Here is a 25,366-nt window from a genome sequence, read left to right on the forward strand (position 1 = left end):
AAACCAGTCCAACCGGTCTCTGCCTCCCCAACCGGTTCTTCCTCTCACCCATCCCTTCCTCCCACCCCAAGCCGCACCCCCCGCTACCTACTAACCTCATCCCACCTCCTTGACCTGTCCGTCTTCCCTGGACTGACCTATCCCCTCCCTACCTCCCCACCTACACTCTCTCCACCTATCTTCTTTACTCTCCATCTTCGGTCCGCCTCCCCCTCTCTCCCTATTTATTCCAGTTCCCTCCCCCCATCCCCCTCTCTGATGAAGGGTCTAGGCCCGAAACGTCAGCTTTTGTGCTCCTGAGATGCTGCTTGGCCTACTGTGTTCATCCAGCCTCACATTTTATTATCTTGGAATCTCCAGCATCTGCAGTCCCCATTATCTCTGACACTACTTGGCCTGCTGTGTTCATCCAGCTCCACACCTTGTCATCTCAGATTCTCCAGCATCTGCAGTTCCTACCATCTCAAATAAATCTTCCAGATGTTTTTTGTCCTTCCCAACTTGGTCTCGTACCAAATACCAGCACCTAACAGCAGACTGCATCATTGTTTACATATCTATCACTTACTCTATTACAGGTGTAAGTTTGGCTTTATCTTCCAAAATTGACATGTGGACTATCTTGACTATTTATCCAAACGTTAAAAAGTGCTGCCTGCTGGCTATGCCTCGACTGAATTTACGGAAAAAGCTCAAAACAATGAATCTCACTATGCAACCGTTTCACTTTCACGGTAAAGAAAATTTTCAAGGTACAGAAGTACAAATTAACTGCCTATTAATTCAGAAGAGTTGCTTAATTCTGCAAAACCAGATGGGTAACTTATCATTTACTGGAACCACTGCAAACTTATGTCTCTAGTTCTTTGGCCAAGTAAGCCTACCTTTTGCTTTTAATTTTAGCTTTTTAGCTGTTAAACTCGAAAGTCAACACTGCCCCAAATATTTAAGTGGAATCAGCTCCAAATTTGAAACTCATTTATTTCAGGTTTGCTTTCATCAGTTTCTGAACGAAACACCCTTCATTTCTCCAGCTAAAATTATAAATCCTAAAACTAGAAGACACATTCTAAACTAAATTATGAATTATATATTTTGTAATATGAAAAAGATGCTACTTTTAAATTACGAAAAAGATGAGTAATCTCAATTATTCAACTTCAACCCACTTTAAAATAGCTTTAATAGAATACCTCTACATGTCCACTGAAGGCAGCATGATGTAAAGCAGTTCTCCCTGCACGGTCGGAGACATTTACATTACTTAAAAGGGGAACGAGAGCCTCAGCACACTTCACAGCCTTGTTTGCAGCAGCAATGTGTAAAGGAGTCTGCCAGTTTTTGTCACGAGCATTCACATCAGCTGAGTGCTTTAAAAGCACCTGAACTGCATCCTAAATCAAAACCAACAGTTAAACAGAAAATTACCGTATAAAGTATGTAAACAAAGTCAAGCTACTGGGACTATATATTATTTGGATTAAATTTTAAGAATATATTTCAACATTTTTTCACTCCCCCCATGGTTACTGCATTCTCAAAGTCTTCAAATATTTGTAGCAACAGATCTTATAGCTGATTTAATTCACCTGAAATTAAACGTTTTAAAATTAATATTCCAACTAGATCAGACTGCAAGGAAGTAAATAAATTTCCTAAAATTTCCAGAGTTACTGCAAAAATGGGGAAAGAAAAGCTGTACAGATATATTAGCTAATACCCGATTTCCCTAAAAACATGCACTTAAATCCTTCGTTAAATACAAAAGCACTCTGCACCAAAGTAATTTAAATTCACAATTTAGCTCTTGCACAACTTTATGCAGCTGAATGCATTTGTTCAATTATTTAACAACAGCACTGGGGGTTTCCATAAGTTTTTCCCAATTATAGAAGAAAAGCCCACAATACACAAATAAGGAATAGGAGGTGAATCCAAAAAAAGATAAAAATTAAAAAGATACACAGATCAATCTATCAGGGTGTTTTGTGAACAGTTGATAGTAGAACATTGACAGTTAACAGTCAACTTCTGGGATTCTTGGCTTTGCTGTTAGTTGAAATAATTTTGCTCAGTTTCCTCATGATAGTGGTTAGCTGGCAGCACTTAGTGAGAGTGTTCTTCTTGTCCATAATTTCCTTCTGATTATCTTCTTGGCTTGTTGTCTTTCAACACTAAAAATGAGAGAGTTCTTTTACCTGCAATGCAGGGTGATGGGTGGGTGGTTCTTTGATTGTGACATCCACAGTACACCAGTGCTCAAATGTAGTCTATTATATGTAATCTCAGTTCATTAGCACACCTTTTTCCACAAGCACACCCAGAGCAGGGTTGTAGTTATCTTTTTTTCAATACATTCTTGGAAGGGCATAATAGAAACATGTCTAAGAGGGGGCTTCCGGTAGAGAGGGGAAAGACAGTCAGGCTCTTCTTCATCTCTTCTCTGTTTCAAGTTTCACTGAAAGTTTACAGATGCCAGATTGCATTTGTCTCCCACAGGAGTTTGCTAGACAGCACTTTATTTATATTTTCAGTCTTGCTTTTCTGTTGTGGTGCTCTTCCAAAGAATCAGATTTGGAATTAAACGTTTAAAATGTCCATTGTACCACAGGATCCTGATCCATAGTCGAGACACTTTCCCATAGGATGAATGAAGTGACAGACATTCTCATTTCATTATAAAAGATTGGAAAAGAATTAAGATGTAAAACAACAAACACTGTCTTGCACACATTCACTCAGCCTCAGTCATTGCTATTTTTTAAGCTCTAACCAGGTCTTTCTAGATTGCAGGCGTTCCACTGAAATCACATTTAATTTTCTTGCATTGTGCCTAATTTTTTAGGTGGTATGGTTAATGGAAGTAACTCCAACAAAATAAACTGACATTCTGGATCTTATTACCCTCCTCAAAAGGTAACAGGCTGCATTCAGTATAGATTCTGGTATCTCTGTACCCACTTTGGGCATAGATCTTTAAGCATTTGAGAGCCTGTAACAAAATGGATTTCTTTTCTTCTGCAGAGTACTATTTTGGATCTCTGTTTTAAGTTTTTGGAAAAGGATGAGATTTGTCTCTCTATCCTTGATTTATCTTCTTGAAGGAGAAGTGCCCCTACCGTGGTGTGACTTGCTCTGATGGTTACTTTATGCTTGCTTAGAGTTAGGAGCTTCAAGCACAGTGTCATTTAGAGTCACCGAGTAAAACAGCATGGAAACAGACCCATCAGTCCAACTCATCCACACTGGCCAGATATCTCAATCTGATCTAGTCCCATTTGTCAGCATTTGGCCCAGATCCCTCCAAACCTTTCCTATTCATATATCTATCCAGGTGCCTTTTAAATGTCGTGATTGTATCAGCCTCCACCACTTCCTCTGGCAGATCATGCCATAAATGGCCACTCCTGAGTAGAGGTAGTTACCCCTCAGGCATATTTTTAAACCTTTCTCCTCTCACCTTAAACCAATGTCCTCTAGTATTGGATACCCCGACATTAGGAAAAAGACCTTCACTACTCATCCTATCCATGTCCCTCGTAACCTTCTATAAGATCACTCCTCAGTCTCCAATGCCAAAGGAAAAAAATGCCCAGCCTATTCACCTTCCCCCCCCATTGCTCAAAACCATCCAGTCCCAGCAACATACTTGTAAACCTTTTCTGTATCCTCTCAAGTTTAATAATATCTTTCCGACAAAAGGGTGGCCAGAATTATACACAGTATTCTAAAAGTAATGTCATCAATTTCCTGTACAGCTACAACAGGATATCCTAATTCCTATAGTAAAATGTTGTTAAAACAGACTGCAGCTTTCAAAAGCTGAGTGGTATTTCTCAAACCACACTTTGCTTTTTGCAGTAATTTTATCAGTAACATGATTATTGTGCTGAATTTTGTGATGAACTTTCGGAGGAATGGGGAACCAAGCCACAGTTTCTACTTTTGCAGCCCTGGGCAGCACAGATCTTTAACTCAGTAAGTGTTCTACATAGATTACACGGGCCTAAACAAACCTGTTATTTGCAAGATTGACCATTAAGTCAGCTATCTATATTGTGTGGAAGACAGCGTCCAGTTAAAGTGCACTTTCCAGGTGTCACTATAAAAAGCGAGGCCGTCTAGGTACACCAGACAATTAAGCCTGCCAGTATCTGGTTCATTATCCTTTAGAAATCAACTGAGGAACTTTTGAGTCTAAACTTGACACTCACATGATGTATCCAGATTGCAAACGGGAAATTTCTTTTAACACGTGCAGTCAAGGAAAATGCCAGCACCCCTCAGGTGAATCTATCCTCTTAATGTATGTGGCTTCACCTACCTGTCTACACAATTCTCCAGATAGGGTATTGGGTTGGCTCTAGTCACCGGATTAACTTTTGGTAATCACTGCAGACATCTGTGGAGCTGTTTGGGTCAGGCACAAACACAACTGGGAATCTCTTGGAACTGCTGGTAAGATCACCCCTCTATTAGCTGTTGTTACAGCATGTACCTGGACTCTTCTCGAATCTGGGTCAGGTTTTCAAGGGCTACCTGATAAGAATATTGTTTTATGGGACAGGCCTCTCCCACATCTACATTACGTACAGCTAGGATGGTGCAGGTTGGCTTATATCTGCGGTCATCCTTGAATGTAATAAGCAGCCATCTGCTCGCTATCCTGCGCCAGATGGACAAATAAGGAGTCTAATGTTGCTCCTAATTCTGTATTTGTTGGCTGGGTAGTAAGGTGCTCACGGGATAGTGGCAAATGGAGAAGTAGTTATATAACATGTAAAAATCTAAAATTTTTAACTAAGGGAGAAAATGCTTAGAAGCCGATGTTAGACAAGATAACAGCTCTGAACAAAATTAATATTTCGCTATATTGCACTCCAGCCAATGAACTGATATTGCACAGTCTTTGCACAGCGAAACAGTCAGTCTTGCACGAGGTCCTGATGGAAACTGACATGGCATATCATTCCAGATGGTTGTAATTATGTGTGGCTAGTCAACATGTTAATTGTACCTGAAGCTCTCAATAAACAATACCTTGTTCAGTTAAACAAGTACCTCTAAGGCTTTATGAAGGTCTATCCTCTACCACTGGTAATTAGACAGGCCCATTAGACTCAGCACGGAAAGGAGGATTGGTGGCAATAAACTATACCAGCCACAAGCCATCAGTGACTAAAAGCCAGATACAATAAGCTGGCAGCACTGGTACCTGAAAATACAACAAGAAATACTCTTATTCTTTTCCTATACGAGCTGATTCAAGGAGTTGGCTAGTGTGATGCCTTGGTAATAGACATCAGAGACCCATCAACCACAAATTTATAGCTATCTCTGGTAATCCCCGTCAAGATTGGCACTCAGTGGCTACACCTAGAAACAGCAATCCAGGTCAGCACTTCAATGCAAAAAAAAACAAACAATCAATCTCTGTTACTTATTAGGAAAACAACTAAGTTTAGAACAGAACAAAAGGCACAAAAATTCTCCTGCACATCTATATATTTCTGATCAGATTTTCTGGCATGAAAAAGTGGTAGAAATCCATGCAACCTCATTCTGCAATTTCTTTCTATGAATTCTTCATGTCTCAAAAGCACATTTTCATAGCCACGTGCATCAAACAGATTTTGTATCCCATTAATGTTCTTTGAGACTCTCAACTTCATTTGGTGTAGAAACACACAGTTTAAAATATAATCTTTTATAATAGTTGACACTCTTACCATCCCCAGAGCATCAAAGATCAAAAATTTACCCACAGACGGTTTCGCTATTCTCCACACGCGAACATCTTGCACCTCCTCAGCAAGTCTTTAAGTTGCATAATAACCAAGCCAGCTAGTTTTGTTATCAGGTAGAATTCAGAGGATTCATGAACTATATATTGCATCAAATTAACTTAAATTAAAAACACTTCTAAATTGTTAAATCTTATAAACTTCATTCTTATTAAACCCTTGTTAAAAAGTAATGTTGTGTTACTCATAATCCACTTGTAAAGTCAAATGTTCCTTTGATTAAACACATAGGAAGACCTCAAAAGGTTGCATGCCTTTTATGTTTACAACAAATCTATTCAAATAAGCTTAAAAAACAATGTTTATAGATTTAATTTACAATTTTCAATTAGGATTTTAGAAAGGTTAAACCTAGCAGGAAAAGGCATTTGCAGCAGTGTCCAACCTTTAAACAAGGTTGATTTCTGGTCAGCATTAACAAACTTAAATGTAAGTATAAAATTCAAAATGCATAGAACCATGTCAGGATGCATACTGGGTATCCTGATATACCCAATAGTTTCAATGAGGTCACAATTATTTGGGTTATGAAGTCACTTGGGACTGCCAATTCAAAAAAAGGTTTTTGTTAAGGAAATGGAATACCAAGATCAGTCTGATTAAAGTATTAGAAGTCCACAGAAACGAAAGTCAAATTCAAAGAAGTCAACAAGTGTTATTAGCTGCAACATTGATAATTTTCAATAGTAAAAGTATTACACCCATTAGAGTATACACCAGGCTGGTGAAGAATACCTGGATTGGCTGGGACTTATTGCTCTGGAGCACTGGAGTTTGAGGGTTTACAGGTGTTCACAACATTATGGTGGGCATAGACAAGTTGGATGGAAAAAGTCTTTTCCCTAGGGTACAGTGTTCAAAACTAGAGTGGGCATAGGTTTAAGGTGAGAAGGGAAAGATTTAAAAGGGGTTTGAGGGGCAATGTTTTCACACAGAGGGTGGTGTGTATATGGAATGAACTGGCAGAGAATGTGGTTGATACAGGCACAGGTACAAATATACATGAATAGGAAAAGTTTGGACAAACATAGGCTGAATGCAGGCCACTGGGACTAGTTCAGTTTAAGAGACTTAGTCGGCATGGACGAGGTGGAGTGAAGACTGTGTTTTCATGCTACATGACTGACTGCAAATGAAGAACTAATAAATTACATATTGTGCAAAATTCTGATAAAAGTTGACATTTTTAAATGTGAATTTTAGTTTGAGGTAAGACTATCCGTGGTTGCAACACTACTGTAGTCAAGAAAATTCACTGAGATGATTATTGCTGATGTTTAGAACTCTGTTCCTTATTCAATATTGAAAAAAATCAAAATCACTGCTGTGCAGGAATTTTAAGGTCAAATTTTCTAATTCTGCAATGACAAGATCAAAGTCATTTACACTTACCTCACTGCGTGCAGCAACAGCACGATGCAGGGGAGTCAACCATTTGTTGTCTTTGGCATTAACTCTAGCTCCTACAAGTACAAAATTACACAAATAATAGTGTCACTATTTAGCAACCAAATTTAACACCAATTTAACACAGCTGACTGTTAAGGATGAGAAAGTTAGTTGAAATGTTTCTGCACAATGTTCAGTGGAGGAACAAAGACGAATAAAGTGATTTGCAATATTGGCCTAAAACAAGGGAGTCCATTGCTAGTGGTCAAATGTAATTAACCTTTTCAATTAAAAGAAAGACTTGACCAAGACCAATTTAAAAGAAATTAAAAATGTTAAACTAAGAAATATACAATGGTTTATACAATATGATAAAAATTTCAGGAAGATCAAAATACAAGGCAAATATAGCCTGCCTGTTTGTTATAAGGTAACTTAAGAAAATCCAAGTAATTTGGTTTTAAGTACTTTGTAGAACAACTCTTTTCACAATTGCCTTCTAGTGGTCTTTCTGTAGCTCGTAAGACTGGCTACTCATATATTCAAAAGCAGGATGAACTGAAAAAGTTGACATGCAAGTGAAATGTCTTCTTCATCAGGCATAGAAGTACTTGCTGTAGGTACTACCAGAAGTCATGCATCATCTTCACTTGGTCAGCAGAGTGGAGTTTTGAAATTCTGACCTTATTTGGTTGAGCAGCAAGAATGAGGACATGCTCAAATTGATGTGATTGGTTGAATCCCATTTTTATTTGGTTCTTTCAGGCTCTTAACTAGCAAATTGTAAGCAATTGAGTAGCATTTAATGAGCACAAAGATAAATGATGACAGTCTAACAAAATAAAGGCATTAAAATGATTTAGTAAACTTGCACGGACAGTCTAGCTTGTTTGTTCCTTGGAAAATGAGATGTACAGTAAGCTTCAGAGTATTTTATACAAATAGATACTGCAAATGAAAATTCAAATTCCAAACTGTTAACAGTGCCTGGTATTTCCACAGGGGCTCTTCTGATCTCCTGCTGCAACTTAAAAAGGTATTGCAGAAATCCCTCAGAAAACACAAGTATTTGTATTAACGAGCTGAACTGCATATGTGAAGTATACCTGATAGAATAAGGAGTTCAATAATTTCAGCATCTCCTAGATATGCAGCAGCATGCAATGGAGTTCTCTTCTCAGCATCCTACAATGAAAGGAAAAATCATTTTAGTCATTTTTTGTATCAAAGTGACAATGCTAACAAACGTGATCTTTGCCACACCACTCCTAATTTAAAGCCAAGTAGCAACCAGGCAACCAACAATAGTTAACAGTGCAATAGCATTCCACTCAAATTCTGAAGTTCAGGACACATAGTTCATTCATTGATTCTTACAACGTAAGAGGCATCATTCAGTCTGTCTTACCTGTGGCAGCTCCTTGAAAGAGCTTTCATTTAAAGTCCCAATTCCCACATCTTTTCCTCAAGTTTGATAGCTTTAGCTCTTCAAGTTTCTATCTCAATTTGCGGGTCAAACCTACTTTTATCACTCTTTCGGATCGTGTAGTCTGGATTATAACTTTCTCCCTAAAAAAATAAAAATCGCTGGTCCTTTTGTCAATTATGTTAAAATTGCATCTCATGGTTACCAACACACCTGCCAATGGAATAGCTAATCCTTACTCCATCAAAGCTTGTTCCCATCAGAACTTTCCATCAACTCACATCAGACATAAGCAAGAAAAACAAGTACAGAAAAGATAAACTAAGAAGAAACATAGTAGGATAAATCACTGAAAGTTCAACTGAATTAAACAGTGCTTATCGATAAATATCTAGACAAAGAGTGTGTTCTGGACAATGAGGTCTATTGCCGATCTCGTGCTTAATAAGCATATAGACAGATAGAAAAGGTGGCAAAATCTGAATCAGAGCGGCTAGCAGCAGAATTTGATCTGGCAACACAGGAGGCAACAATCTAGTGGTATTATCGCTAGACTATTAATCCAGCGAATGTTCTGGGGAGTTGGGTTAAAAATCCCAGAAAATAGTGGAATTTGAATTCAATAAAACGTATCTTGAATTAAGTATCTACCGATGATCATGAAACCATTGCTGATTGTCAGAAAAACTCATCTGGTTAGTTAATACCATCCCACAAGGTCTGGCTGACATGCAACTCCAGAGCCACAGCAACGTGGTTGATGTTAAACTGCCCTGTGAAAAGGCTATGAAAACTACTCAGCTGTATCAATCACTACTAAGTCCCATCAAAAAAATGAAACTGGACAGACCATCTGGAATTGACTGAGACACCAGAAAAGACGACTGCAAAAGCAGCCTTGTCAATCCTGCAAAGTTCTTACCAATGCCTGGAGGGCGAGTGCCAAAATTGGGACAGCTGTCTAACAGACTCGTCAAGCAACAGCCTGACACTGTCTATAATCTATGATTCCATGAGTATGACTACACCTCACGCAACATCATCACCCCTCTCCTGTCCCACCAATAGGACAAGTCCAGCAAAGTTATATAGTCAGGAGGGAGTTCGCAGCTTTGACTCCAGACCTTCATGAAGTCTCACGGTTAAACATGGGCAAGGAAACCTCCTGATATCACAGCCTCTTATTCAGTGAATCACTATTCCTTCACAGATAGTGGGAACTGCAGATGCTGGAGAATCTGAGATAACAAGGTGTAGAGCTGGATGAACACAGCAAGCCAAGCAGCATCAGAGGTGCAGGAAGGCTGACATGTTGGGCCCAGACCGAATTGATTTTATTTCTGAAGAAGGGTCGAAGCCCGAAACATCCGCCTTCCTGCTTCTCTGGTGCTGCTTGGGCTTGCGGCATTCATCCAGCTCCACACCTTGTTATCTCACTACTCCTCCATGTTGGACAACACTTGGAGAAACTACTGAGGATGTAGACAAGGATGCAAAATGTACTCTGAGTGGGGGATTTCAATGCCCAACCCTAACAGTGGCTCAGCAACAGTATTACGGATCAAGCTGGTCAGATCCTAAAAGGACATAGCTGCTAAACTGAGTCTGCAGCAGTTGGTGAAGGAATCAACAAGAGGAAAGACAGTCATAGAGCTACAAATATACAGCATGGAAACAGACCTTTCGGTCCAAATCATCCAGGCCGACCAGATATCTTAAACTGATCTCATGCCATTTGCCAGCATTTGGCCCAGATCGCTCTAAACCCTTCCTATTCATGAACCCATCCAGATGTCTTGTGTTGTAACCGTAACTGCCTCCACCACCTCCTCCGCCAGCTTGTTCCATACACGCACCACTCTCTGCATGAAGCTGCCCCTCAGCTGCCTTTGAAATCTTTCTCACTCACCTTAAACCTATGCCCTCTATTTTGGACTCCTCTGCCCTGGGAGAAAAAGGCCTTCGCTATTCACCCTATCCATGCCCCTCATGATTTTATAAACATCTATAAGGTCACCCCCAACCCTCCGATGCTGCAGGGAAAAAGCCCCAGCCTATTCAGCCTCACCCTATAGCTTAATCATCCCATCCTAGCAACATCCTTGTAAACCTTTTTTGCGCCCTTTCAAGTTTAACAACATCTTTCCTATAGCAGGGAGACCGGAACTGAATGCAGTATTCTAAAAGCAGCCTCACCAATATCCTGTACAGCTGCAACATGACATCCCAACTGCTATACTCAATGGACTGACCAATGAAGGCAAGCGTACCAAATGCCACCTTCACTGTCCTATCTACCTAAAACTCTATTTTCAAAGGAACTACACACCTACACCCCTTACTCCATTTGTTCAGCAACACTCCCCAGGGACCTATTAGTAACTGTACAAATCCTGCCCCGATTTGCCCTACCAAAATGCAGCACTTCTCATTTATTCAAATTAAACCTTATCTACCACTCCTCAGCCCATTGCCTCATCTGATCAAAGTCCTGTTGTACTCTGAGCTAACATTCCTCACAGTCCACTACACTACCAATCTTGGTGTCATATGTGAACTTACTAACAATATCACCCAAGTTCACATCCAAATCATTTATGTAAATGACAAAAAGCAGTGGACCCAGCACCGATCCTTGCAGCACACTGCTGGTCACAGAGGTCCAGTCTGAAAAGCAATCCGCCACTCTGTCTCCCACCTTCAAGTCAATTTTGTATCCAATTGGTTAGGCTCCCCCTGGATTCCACGTGATCTAACCTTGTTGAATGCTTTGCTGAAATCCAGAGACAAGATCTACCACTCTGCCTTCATCAATCTTCTTTGACACTTCTTCCAAAAACTCCATCAGGTTAGCAAGACATGATTTCTCACACACAAAGCCACACCGACTCCCTAAACAGTCCTTACTTTTCCAAACGCATGTCAATCTTCTCCCTCAGAGTACCCTCGAACAATTTACCCACCATGGCACCATCATTACCAATCTGCTGGCTGCAGATGCATCTATCCATGACAGCATTGTTAAGAGAGACTGCTGCACAATCCTTGTGCAGACCAAGTCCCATCCTCATACTGAAAACACCCTCCATCGTGTTGTGCAGCATTATCATTGTGCTAAATGGAACAGCTCAAGCCACTCAGGACTGGGCATCCAAGATGCACTGTGGGTGACCAGAGCAGAACAGTGCTCCTGAACAATCTGCAACCTCACGGCCCAGCATATCCCCCACTCTACCACCACCATCAAGCCAGGGGATCAGCCCTGGTGCAGTGGAGAGTACAGGAGGACAGGCCAGCAGCAGTGCTAGACATTCCTAAAGCTGAGGTGTCAACTTGGTGAAGGTACCAAACAGGACTACTTGCATGCCAAACAACATAAGCAGCAAGTGATAGACAGAGCTAAGTGGTCCCACAACCAACAGAACAGACCTAAGCTTTGCAGTCCTGCCATATCCAGTCATAAATAGTGATTATCAACTAAAATATCTCACTGGAGGAAGAGGTTCCACAAATATCCCTATTCTCAATAATGGGGGAGTCCAACACATCAGTGCAAAAGATAAGGCTGAAGCATTCGCCGCAAACTTCCACCAGAGGTGCTAAGTGGATAATCCAAGATAACAAAGGGTAGAGCTGGATGAATGCAGCAGGCCAAGCAGCATCTAATGATCCATCTCATTGGCCTCTAGTGGTCACCAACATCACAGATATCAGTTTGCTGCCAACTCGATTCACTTCTGATATCAAGAAGTGGTTAGAGGTGCTGAATAGTGCAAAGGCAATGGACCCTGACAACATTCTGGCAACAGTATTGAGACTTGTGTTCTAGAACTTGCTGCTCCCAGACCCAAGCTGTTCCATTTAGCTGTGCGTTTATACCACTGACATCTACCTGACAACTTTCCATTATGGCCTGTACACAAACATTTAGGACAAATACAATTTGGTCAATTACTGCCTCATTAATCTACTCTCGATCATCAATAAAGTAACGGAAAACATCACCAACAGTGCCATCAAATAGCACTTGTTCAGCAATAACCTGCTCAGTGGCACTCAGTTTGGGTTCTGCCAGGTCTACTGAGCTCTTGAACTCATTACAGCCTCGACTTAAACGTGGAAAAAAGGGCTAAATTCCAGAGGTGAGGTGACAGATATTACCTTTGACATCAAGGCTGCATTCAAACTAGTGTGGCGTCAAGGAGCCTGAGCAAAGCTGGAATCAATGGGTACTGGGGGCAAACTGTCTGCTGTTTGGAGCCATACCAGTCACATAGGAAGATGGTTGTAGTTGGAGGTCAGCCACCTCAGCTCCAAGACATCGCTGCAGGACTATCTTCAGCTGCGTCATCAATGACCTGTCCTCCACCGTTAGGTCAAGAGTGGGGATGTTTGCCGATAATTGCACAATGCTCAACAATATTCACAATTCGTCAGATACTGAAGCAGTCCATGCTTAAATACAATAAGATCTGGACAATACTGATAGGGCTGACAAGTTGCAAGTAACATTCACACGACACAAAAGCCAAGCAACGGCCATCTCCAATAAGAGACAATCTAACAACCACCCCTTCACATTCAACAGTGTTACAGTCGCTGAAGCTCCCGTCATTGACTGGAAACTGAACTGGGCTCGCCACATCAACACAGAGCAGTTCAGAAGCCCAGAATACTGTGGTGTGTAACTCACTCCCTGACTTCCCAAAGCCTGTCCATCATCTATAAGGCACAAGTCAGGTGTGTGATGGAATATTCCCCACTTTCCTGGATGGCGGCAACAATACTTAAGAAGCTTGACGGTATCCAGGACAAAGCAGCCTGCTTGAGGGGTAGCAAATTCACAAGCAACTAATCCGTCCACAACCAACACTCCATAGCAGCATTGTGTACTATCTACGAGGTGCACTACAAAAATTCAAAGATCCTTAGACAGTACCTTCCACCCACAACCATTTCCATCCAGAAAGACAAGAGCATCAGATACATGGGAAGACCACCATCTGCAAGTTCCCCTCCAAGCCACCTACCATCCTGTCCTGGACATATGTCCCTATTCCATCACTGTTGCTGGATCAAAATCCTGGAATTCCCTCCCTAAGGGCTTTGTGCATCAACTTATAGCATGCGGACTGCAGTGATTCAAGAAGGCAGCTCGCCACCACCTTCCCAAGGGAAACTAAGGATGAGCAATAAATGCTAGCCAGCCAACAACAGTCATGATTGATTAATAAAAAGAAATCAACGGCAGTACAGCAGGTTTCACAGCAATTCCTGCACTTGAAAGAGTTAGGGCAGAAAATACATGAGTGGTTAGAAGATTGCAAAGACTTTATCAGCTAGAATGAAAATATGCTGCACTCAATTCCTTAAAAGCAGATGTCAAAATCTGCAAATGAGAGGAAAATATAGGGATTTCCCTGACGGCTCAGTAAATTTATCCAATGACTAAATCGTGACCGGGAAATTCAATCCCATGGTATGCCGAGTTATTTTGACTTCAGTTTATGCAATGGTCAAGATGTAAGAAATTGCCCAGAGGTTTTAGTGTGGTGAGGGAAGAGCTACGCAAGGAAAGAAAATTACACAATGTTCTGAAGAAGTTCTAAAATTAGTACTGTTGGAATAGGGGAATATGTGAATGTTAGGTACAAGCTGATTCTGGCTTGACTATCTGCAACGGCAGGATCCAATGCTCGTTTACCAGCCTTTTCATCAAATCATTCAATGATAAATATAGCTCCAGTTACACCCATCACTTAGCTCAGATCTATTAATTGCATGGTACATAGTAACAAAACTGGTGAAAGGTAATTATTTTTGTTTATTTTGATGAAAAGTATGGATGAAATATTGCAATTGTATCTGTTACTGTACTTATGTAACTTTGAAGCGTGGGGGGAATGAGTGAGTGTAGTCTGGGAACCAATATAGCTTGTTTAAAGAATATTGCCAAAACTCCATGGGAGATTTTTGTGGCTTCTAAAATGACTCATCCTGTAACTTTAAAAATAACAAAAAAGAATACACAGGAAATGCATAATACATTAGTCACAGGCAACAAGTAATTTATTACTCTAAGGGGATGTATAGATTTGAATGGAGAAAATCATTTGAATTTCATAGTTATTAAATCTCACTCCTGTTGATGTAAATCTACACTAATACCCCACTGAATTACATCAGACATTTCTATTTTATCTTATTACAATAACAACACCCAAACATAAATTTGACTTTATTGGTGGTGCATCACATGGCAGAGAGCACCTCTACACAGGTTAAAGCCTCACCTGCTCCGGCGGGGAGTTATAAGATGTCTAGAGAGGTTGATTAGAAATATCTATCATGAGGCTCTTCTGGTCAGAAGGGGAGAGTTCAAATCCCTCCTGCCACGGAGGTGTATCATTATATGACTGAACAGGTCAGTTACAAATAAAATGTGTTTAAGAACCAGGATGAAAAAACTTTTGAAGGTGAATGATGAGAGGCAAGGTAAGAGTACTTTGGAAGAATTTTAGGATGCACAGTTGATATGGTTAAAGATTGTTTGAAAAGCAGAGACAAATGCAAATTAATTACTCAACTGGCTTAAGGGAAAATAGATTTTCCACTGGTCAGACAGTTGGTATTACAGCGTAGATAGGAGTTACGCTTGGGGACTCTGTGGAATCCTCATTGTAGCAAACTCTGAAGGAATTGCCTGGGAAATTGAATTTACTGCAGGGCAATTCTTTGACGCTCGGAACTCTCTAACAGTCCCTACAAAAATTGGAGACTTTGGTGGTTTTTAATGAAATTAAGTAAAACAGTTATCCAGGGGAGTTACACTACGAAATAGATACTCTAATTGATCAACTATTAAAGTGACCCTAAACTTACCTTTCCCACACCCAACTATACCTCTCTCGGAACACTTGCATCTCTCAGATCTTGACCTGATACACCCCTCTGGGACCCGATCATCTTACCCCGCCTTGGTCTGACCCTACGGCGTTGGACCCTCTCCTGAACATCCCCCAGCCCCCGCTGGACTTGACCCAACCTGATCCCCACCCCTCCCCCACACCTCTTCCCTCTAAAGTACCCAACCTGTCCCCTTCTCCAATCTCATCCAATCTGCAATATATAGCCATTGCTTGGAAAATCCAGCCCAATGTTTAAATTAGCTTGGCAGAATTTTAGAAGAGAGGATTGATGAGTATGTGCTATTGATGTTGCGCATGTGGAATTCCAGAAGGCACGAGACAAACTTGAGTACAATAGATTTATGAGCTAAAGGAGAGTAGCAACATGGATACAAAATTGGCTGAGTGACAGGAAAGAGCAAGTAATGGTTAATGGATGTTTCGCAATAATGTGATCATTGTTCCCTGGCTGACAGTCTGATTCCTATTCATTATCTGTATTCTACATTCTTATTGTTCACTCATCGTGGTGACAGTGTTGTTGAATGTATTAATTTTCAGGGTCTCTTCTTATTGCATATGCAATCTTATTACCCTGAAACATGATCTTTACCAATTTATTTAGATACGAAAACAAACATTAAAAAATAGTAAAAAGAAGTTGAGAGATAAAGGACCAGATAGTCTATTCTTGTGCAAACAAGCCAGCTTCAAGAGGCACTACTGTGTTAAAGAAAATATTTGCATGCCCCATGGAAATCAAGTAAGGCATCTCAATGTGGTACTGGAAAGGGGTGCATTGTCAAAACATGTTCTATTCAGAGATGAGCAGAATAGTTCATCAATTGCCCTAGCCAGCCTTTATCTCTCAACAGACCAGAAGAGATCATCTGAAAATTTCTCTCAAATGCTGGTGATGGAAGCTTGTTATATGCACGCCGACTGTCTTGTTTTTGATATTCTCATGTGCCCTCCACTAGCTTTAGACCATTTTTGGCATTCAGAATATCATCTACCTCAGCCCTCAGGCTTGAATTTCTAGCCCTAAACCTCACAGCTGCCATTTCTCCGTGATTCATTAAGATGCTCCTTAAAACCTCTCATCAATTACACATTTATTAAAGGAAACTGACACTCCTTTTTTTGTTGTCTATTGTCAATTTAAGTAAATTGGGACATTTCCTACTTTAACATGCCTCGAAAAATAAGCTCTTTCTACAACAGTGAATGCAACTCAAAAATAATTAATTGTGAAACACTGGATATCTTGAGGTTATAAAACATGCTTTACCAACACAAGTTTATTCTTTTGTTCTCATTTAATGCCAATTAAATTTTTCATGTTTCCACATAAAATCCTGTAAACCAAGAGTGTTTTATTGCTGTGATTGTGAACATTTACCTGTATTATTGTACATTTCATTATATTTAGTATCACCGTATAATTCATGTTAAATATTGATTATACATTTCAACATACAAATTCGTTTCCCTCAATTTCAAGTAAGGTTACTTAATTGTACATTCATCCAGTTTACCTGAACAAAAACATTCCTAAACAACTGTACTGATTATGTTAGGTTTTATGGTCTGGCTTGACTATAACACTACCTTCACATGCAGAGCCTACACCAGACAGTGGATTACTGTTCTGTTGCCAGAGAACTTTCCATACACTCTGAAACAATCAAATGTTTATTGCCACATCCATTCTCTGCAGCACAATAGTTCCATTGATGAAATGAGTGGTTTTCACTTCAAACTTTACAGATTGGTGACGTGGACTTAATATAAATACCAAGTTCTAAATTTCTGATTATTTACTCTAAGTTATGGTAAATTAACTCTCATTCTGCAGAAGGTTGCTTGAGAAATGAAGTAGATATGCAAAGAAACGCAGGAAAGATTGGCAGATCAGCTTGATCTTCAAGGTCAGCAGAGCAATAAACAAAAAGCTGATTGGAAGCCAGCTTACAACATCACAGGATATAGACACTGCAGGAGTACATAAGGTCACAAGCAGATAGATGAAGACACTGACTATCCAAGTGACTGGGCTTCAACTATGTCAAGACAAAGATAACAGGGTTTATGCAGTGAAATAGCAGCAAAATAAAACAGATTAGACAGAAAAAATGCTCAAGAGCTTTTTTTAAGAATCCCTACAGTGTGGCAACAGGCCTTTCGGCCCAACAAGTCCACACTGAATCTCGGACCCTCCCACCCAGACCCATCCCCGTATAACCCCTAATCTACACCTCCCTGAACACTATGGGGAATTTAGCATGGCCAATCCACCTAACCTGCACATCTTTGGATTGTGGGAGCCCCCCCGCCGAGGAAACCCACACGGACACGGGGAGAATGTGCAAACTCCACAAAAGAAGTCGTCTGAGGGTGTAACTGAACCTGGGTCCCTGGTGCTGTGAGGCAGCAGTGCTAACCACTGTACCACCATGCCGTCCTTTAAGTTCTCTTCAACCATATGACCTCACAGAGAGGAGAAGGCCCTGCATTGGTATCCAACTGAAACATTTGTGGAAAGCCCAATCACTGAGAACAGAGGTACAGAATAAAGAGAGCAACAGGGAAATGTGAAAAAAAGAAACCAAATCACCAATAACGCTGACAGATGGCAATAAGAATACAATTGCATGAAATGTCTTAATGAGAGTTACCTGGTAAAGAAATTCACACAATTCGGGTCAGGAAGGCAGCAAGAAATAAGCCACAACCATAAACATGAAGCTCAAGCTTGGTTCTGGGTCACAGAGAAACATCATCCGGAGTCATGTTCTGTTGATGGCACATGGTCAAACTGAAATTCAACAGCTAGGAACAACCCAAACCAGAAATAAAACAAATGGCCTTGCTATTGTGGAGTTGAAAAGTTGCTGGGAACCGCAGTTGATCTTGGTAAACCATGTGCTGAAGGAAATACCAAATGAATACCTTGTCAGAGGGCACTTTTCAGAAGCAAAACAAAATACTGATCCTCTTTATTACTTGATCAACATGTTTGGCATCAAGACAAATTTGCAGTTTTCTTTCAGATTTTCAAAGATCTTCTGGTATACTATAACTGGGATGATAGATCTTAATATCGTCAACTGTGTATGAAAAGGATGAGAAACATCAAGACTACCAACTACATGAAACCATGGAAAGAATTCAAAGCTGGGATGAGCTAAATGCAGACAGATGTACTGTGAAAGCAACAAAATGCCAATTCTTCAGAATAGTGCACACAGCTTTGAAGTCAAGCAGTGGCCTGAGAAATACCTCAAATATTTCAAAAATGAAAACTCTAAGAGACAAGAAAGAGCTTAGAAGTTTTCTTAGCTTGATCCAGTACATAAATTCTTTCATATATCACATCACAACACACAGTAAACCTGCAAAAGCTGTTCAGAGAGGATGTTGAGTACCAGAGTTTTGAGTCAAGAGAGGAGTTTCAATAAATCGAAGGAAATAGTACGCAATGAGATATGTGTCATATTAAAAAAGTGCTGGTCGTTCCACATGTAAATATTTTTCACAAAAAGCTCTGGGTGTGGGCCTGCCAAAAGGGGAAAAAACTCAGAATTTGCATCCAATCCTTCAATATCTGCTGAGCCAGATTTGACTCCAACATCTGCTGAGTGAGATATGATAAAGAATATCTTTTAAACAAACATGTATAGATAAGAAGTTCCATAACTTCCTATAGTGGAGACTTGTCTTCATTCGTGTGATTACATCTGCAAGATAAAAGCTCTATGAAGCACGAGAAAGAAAGCAGAATTTACAGTGGGGGCTTCAAATTTACAATTTCACTCAAATAAAAGCCATGGAAAGAAATGGTCCTGTTCAATGCCATTCGTCTATGGCCACACAATCTAAAAGATCTAGATGTAAAAATACACCACCTAGGAACATTATATTTCTGAAAGAGTCAAATTGAAGACAAAACCAGTAAAGCCAGGATTACAGATCCTCTCTCAGCAAGCGAGCCTAAGGTGTCCTGATAAGGTACAGTAAAGAGTCAGGAATGCATTTTGTGATGATTTCTTTCGTATGTATTTTTAAACTGTTGAAGCCTCAGTGAACATTGTAACATTCAGGGGAGACACAATTCGAAGGGGTTGACGCGTTCGAGTCCCACTATTGATTTACATTTGACTGCTTCAAGTATTAGTTAACTTTAATTTTGCCAAGAAACAAGGCAGTGCATGTTGCAAGGTTCTCAACAATTCAATCAAAATTATTCCAGTTGTCTGTCAGTTGGTTAGATCCAGAATCATTGAACCCAAAACAATGTTGGAAGCTCATCTCCAGAAGATACAGGAAGATCACATTGCAAAGGAAGAGAGAGAGTTCAGAGACATATCAACTTTGAATCAGATACCATTCTTTTTATTTGTAGAAGGGTATCTAAGAGTCACGCATGCCAGACATGTACAGACACACAGTAGGAAGAGGAAATAACAGCTAGTGAAATGGACCTAAACTTGGCAAGCTGGGGAGACAACTTATTCGCATATAATCAAGAATAGCAATGCGTAGTAGGAGATTACTACTCAAAAGTTCCAAATTATCAGTAAAGAAAAAAAAACTACAACAATCATCACAAAAGTGTAAGTTAGATTGCTATGCAAGAAATTCCTTAAAGAACAGTATGTAAGAATAGAAACTAATTTCATTGTCAAGTTAAGGAATTTACTGAACAGTATAGGTTTATCATCACACTATCCAGAAGCTCACATTTATAGAATGACATATTGAGATGGCAAAAGAAATCCTCACGAAATATTGAGAGACAAAAAGAAGACATTTGCCTAATCAGTACTCTGGGATGCCCCTCTGAAGCCTAATACAAAATTGCCTTTTGAGCTACTCAGTGGCAGAATATACACAAGACAACTCTGCCAAGCAAAGTTTAGACTAGAATTTACCAGGAGGAAGTGAGACAACAACTTGCTGGTGCATGTGTGGCAGGTCAAAACCTGAGGAAGTCGGCCAGCATGGTGGCTCAGTGGTTAGTACTGCTGCCTTACAGCAACAGGGACTGGGGTTGGATATAATTCTTGGGTGACTGCCTGTATGGAGTTTGCATGTTCTCCCAGTTTGGGTTTCTGTTTACATTTCCTCTGGGTGCTCTGGTTTCCTCCCATGGTCTAGAGATGTGCAGGTTAGCTGGGTTGGCCAAGCAAAATATGTCAAACCATTGCCCTACTTATTGAGGACAAAATGTGCTTGTACAGAAACCAAGAATAAAAGGCTGGAAGCCAGCAAGAGCTGTTGGTGAAGCTCAGCGCCCACAGTCATACATGCATAGCATGACTGCAACATCACCAGCCAGTAACACAGCATCAGCTAACATCAGGCAAAAATTCTACAATACCAGGGCACCTTGCACAGCATCTTTTGTGCAGCATGTCAATTTAGAAAATAATGACAAATAAATTCACAAAATGGGGAATCATCATCCTGCCACTCACGTGACACTGCAAATAATTTTTTTTTGAGAAAAGACTGCAGACTATAAGACTCCAGATATTCAATTTAATTATAAAATATTTGACAGCCTTTGTCACTGAGTAATCCACCAGAAAGCACTGACACGTAAAGGTGTAGACTTTGCTCATGTAATTTGGACTTCCAGAAGACATTTGATAAAGTCCCACGTAAGAGCTATTAACTAACTAGAAGGCCATGGAATGGAGTGTACATTAATGACTTGGCTGGGAAATTGGCTGAGTAGTTGGGATGGATAATGGCTAGGTGCTCAAATTTGTAGACATCAGCAGTGGTGTCCCATATGGATCTGTGTTTGAGACTCAACTATTCAAATTATTTATTAATGGTTTGGATAGTGGCATAGAAGGTCATAAATATGCTGACGAAACAAAATTTGATGGCACTGTAAACAGTACTGATAATAGCATAAAATTGCAAAGGGAATATTGACAGACTAATGGGCAATTGTGACAGATAGAGCTCATTGTAAGTAAGTGTGAAGTTATTTATTTTGGACCAAAAAAAGGGTAGATCAGGGTATTTTCTGGAATGATACGAAGTTAAATACAGTGAATGCCCAGAGACATGAAGGTTAGGGTGCATAGTTCTTTAAAATATCATGAACAAGTGAAGAAAATAATCAAGCAAGCTAATGGAATGCTGGCCTTGATATCCAAAGAACTGGAGTGCAAGAATGCAGAAGTTATGCTGCAATTATACAAAATGCTGATTGAGTACTGTCAGCAGATCTGGACACCACACGTTAAAGGACATATTGGCCTTGGAGGAGCACAACGTAGGCTTACATGAATAATACCTGGAATTCAGGTTATGAGGAGAGATAATAAAAACTAGGTCAGTTTTCTCCAGAATTTAGAAAGTTAAGTGAGGAGCGATCTGATCGAAGTCTTTAGGATATTAACAGCAAAAGACAAGTAGATTAAAGATAAATTAATTTCACTAGTTGGGGTATTCTTAAACTACAGGACATAGTCTGAGATTTGGGTGCAGACCACTCAGGGCAGATATCAGGAAGTACTCCTACACAAAGGATGGCAGATGTTTGGAACTCTCTTGCACAAATAGATGCGGGATCAGACGTCAATTTTAAATCTGAGAGGGATAACGTTTTCTTTAGCAAAGTTACTTAGGGATATGGAATAAGGGCAGGCATACGGAGTTAGGCCACAGATTAGTTATGAAATCTCACTGAATGGTGGAAAAGGCTCAAAGGCTGAATGGCCTACTCCTCTTCCTAAATTCTTACTCCACAAACTCAATGCTGCCTTATGATGAACTAATCCTCCATGCTAATGAGGTGATTAAGTTAAAGGAAGATCCTGCAAAGATTTTTAAATTTGATACCTGAAATCATCTGTCTCCTTAAATCAAGGAATGAAGTATGCAGGTGAACTACCCACAACTCCAACTTCAAGGAACACTGCAGCTGCACTCCAAGGTCACTCTAAGGCCCCTTTGATCAGCAGCACTCCCCAGGACCTTACCATTAAATATCAGTCCTGCCCTGATATGCCTTTCCATAATGCAGCACCTTACAATTATCCAAACAAATCTCCATCCGTCACTCCTCAGCTCATTGGCCCATCTGGTCACAATTCTATGAACTCTGAGGTAATCAACTTTGCTGACCACTACACCTCCAATTTTGGTGTCACCTGCAAACTTACTAACCATAGCTCCTACATTTACATCCAAATCATTTATATAATTGATGAAAAGCAGCAGACCTAACTCCGATCCTTATGGCACACCACTGGTCACAGGCTTCCATTGAAAAGCAACCCTCCACCACCATCCTCTGTTTTCTAACTTCTAGCCTGTTCTGTATCCACATAGCTCATTCGCCCTGTATTCTGTGTAATCTAATCTTGCTTTCAGTCTACCATGGGGAACCTTGTTGAACACCTCATTGAAGACGTCAAGGCACAGGCAGAATGTGCTGACACAAGTCACACTGAAACTTGGTGAGTAGAGGAAGAAAATATACATTTAGTTTTAGATTTAAATAGCACTGAAAATAAACTAAAAAAAATAAGAACTGTGGATGCTGTAAATCAGGAACAAAAGCATAAGTTGCCGGAAAAGCTCAGCAGGCCTGGCAGCATCAGTGAAAAAAAAAATCAGAATCAACGTTTCTGCTCTGGTCACCCTTCCTCAGAACAGGAAAATACACTGTTGATTTTATTTTTTCAGGGTAGATCTTGGATTGCACTTAAATTCAAAAAGTGGCTTTGCATTTAAAAAGGTTGGAGGTCAATGTCCTCAGGATTTATATTAAGAAGAGCAGGGAAATTATCCTTGATGTTCTAGCCAATCCTTGTTCCTCAATCAACTTCACAAAAAAGATTACTTGCTCATTACAACTTTGCTATTTGTGGAAATATGTTGTGTGCAAATTAACTGCTGCATTTCTGACAATACAACAGGGGCTACACTTCAAAAATACTTCACAGATTACTAAGTCTTTTGAGAAATTTGATGGTGTTGAAAGGCAAGCACTTCTTCATCGCTTGCATTGCAACAATTTCTTAAAAATCCCTTTATAGTTTGTAAAGCATCCTGAACTTTTCCAAGGTTTGGAAAGGCATGATACAAACGCATCTTCCTCTATAATACCCGTAACATAGAAAAGGATCCAAAGTACATCCTCGAGCTGAAGAACAATCAGCACCAAGGCAAAGCAGTAAAGATAAAAAAGGTGAAGGTGACTAAAATCTGGCCAAAAGTGGTGATTATGAAGATTCTTACAAGAAAGGAAGCGTGTGCATAGGAGGTAAACAAATGGAATTTCAGAGATATGTTGCCTGTAATTACTGAGAGTTGGAAGCTGGGATAGAAGATGCACAGAAGGAATGATGAATTCCAAAAGGAAATGTTAATGGCTGGGGGAAGTTAGAGAGTTAAAATTTTAAAGACTATTGGAATTTAAAATGCAAAGCACTGAGGAATTCGTCTTTACAGATCAGTGAGAACAATAATGACTGATAAATGATATTTATTGCAGGATTGTTTAATACGATTATCATGACCAATCGATTAAACTCCAAGGTCAGCAAGATGAGATGATTTACATAGAGGTTAGACATTCCCAATAGGGAAAGGCACTGTACATCAAAGATGGATGTGGATAAATGCTGAAACTGATGGATGGTCTGTCAGTCAGGCAGGCTGGTCTGTCTAGGATGGTGTCAAGCTTCTTGAGTGTTGTTAGAGGTATACTCATCTAGCCAACTGGGAAGTATTATAATCACTCTCCTGGCTTTTGCCTTGTAGATATAAGTCAGACTTTGAGAAGTTAGGAGGCAAGCCACTCACTGCAAAATTCTCATCAACTCACCTGTTCACATTATTAAGGCTAAGCTAGATCAATTTCTGGTTGGTGTCACTCTCTGGATGCGGATAGTAGGGGTTTCAGCAATTGTTTACAATTACATGGACAATCTAGAGTTGGAGACCCAGTGTAGTTTGTCAAAGTTCGTAGATGAGTGGTAGAACAAAGTGTGCAGGGGGCACAAAGTCTGCAGAGAGACAGAGACAGGTTAAGTGAGTGAGCAAGGGTCTGGCAGATGCTGTACAATGTTTGTAAATGTGAGGTCATCCATTTTGGTAGGAATAACAGCAAAACGGACTATTATTTAAATGGTGAAAAAACTACAGCATGCTGCTGTGCACAGGGACCTAGGTGTCCTTGTGCATGAATCACAGGAAGTTGGTTTGCAAGTGCAGCAGCTAATTAAGAAGGCAAACGGAATATTGCTTGACAGATGGAATTTAAAAACAAGGAGGAGGTTATGCTGCAGCTGTATCAGGTGCTGATGAGGCCACTCATGAAGTATTAGTCTCCTTACTTGAGAAACGATGTATTGGCAATGGAGGGGGAGCAGAGGAGAATCGCGAGGTTGATTTCAGAGTTTCAGATGGTTGGCTTATGCGGATGGATTGAGTAGACTGGGGCTATACTCTTAAATTGAAAAAAAATGAGGGGGGGATATCTTACAGAAACATAAAATTATGAAGGAAATAGATAAGATAGAAGCAGAGAGGTTGTTTCCAATGGCAGGTGAAACTAAAACTAGGGGGCATAGCCTCAAAATAAGGGGCAGCAGATTTAGGATTCTGGGTGAAGAAGTTGCTTCTCAACAATGGGTTGTGAATCTGTGAAATTCCCTGCCGAGTGAAATAGTTGAGGCTCCTTCGTTGAATGCTTTTAAGGCAAAAATAGATTTCTGACCAGTAAAGGAACTAAGGGTAATGGTGAATCAACAAGCGAGTGGAGGCCAGTCCACAAAAAGATCAGTCATGATCTTACTGAAAGGTGG

At 40.1% G+C, this 25,366-nt stretch overlaps 1 protein-coding gene across 3 annotated transcripts in view; it reads right to left on the bottom strand.

Annotated features, from left to right (window-relative positions):
• ankrd28b (ankyrin repeat domain 28b) overlaps positions 1–25,366 on the bottom strand; it is a 178,459-nt gene that overhangs the window by 97,656 nt on the left and 55,437 nt on the right. For all 3 annotated transcript variants that reach the window (XM_048552073.2, XM_048552083.2, XM_048552064.2), the window contains exons 3-5: positions 8,300–8,378; positions 7,197–7,267; positions 1,194–1,394 (exon numbers count right to left, since the gene is read on the bottom strand). Coding sequence is in view for 2 of the 3 variants with exons in the window: in XM_048552083.2 (XP_048408040.1) it covers positions 1,194–1,394; positions 7,197–7,267; positions 8,300–8,378 (351 nt within the window). In the remaining variant the exon portion in view is untranslated. The remainder of the gene's footprint in view (positions 1–1,193; positions 1,395–7,196; positions 7,268–8,299; positions 8,379–25,366) is intronic.

This window comes from Stegostoma tigrinum, chromosome 2, assembly GCF_030684315.1.
Source record: "Stegostoma tigrinum isolate sSteTig4 chromosome 2, sSteTig4.hap1, whole genome shotgun sequence".
NCBI lineage: Eukaryota > Metazoa > Chordata > Chondrichthyes > Orectolobiformes > Stegostomatidae > Stegostoma > Stegostoma tigrinum.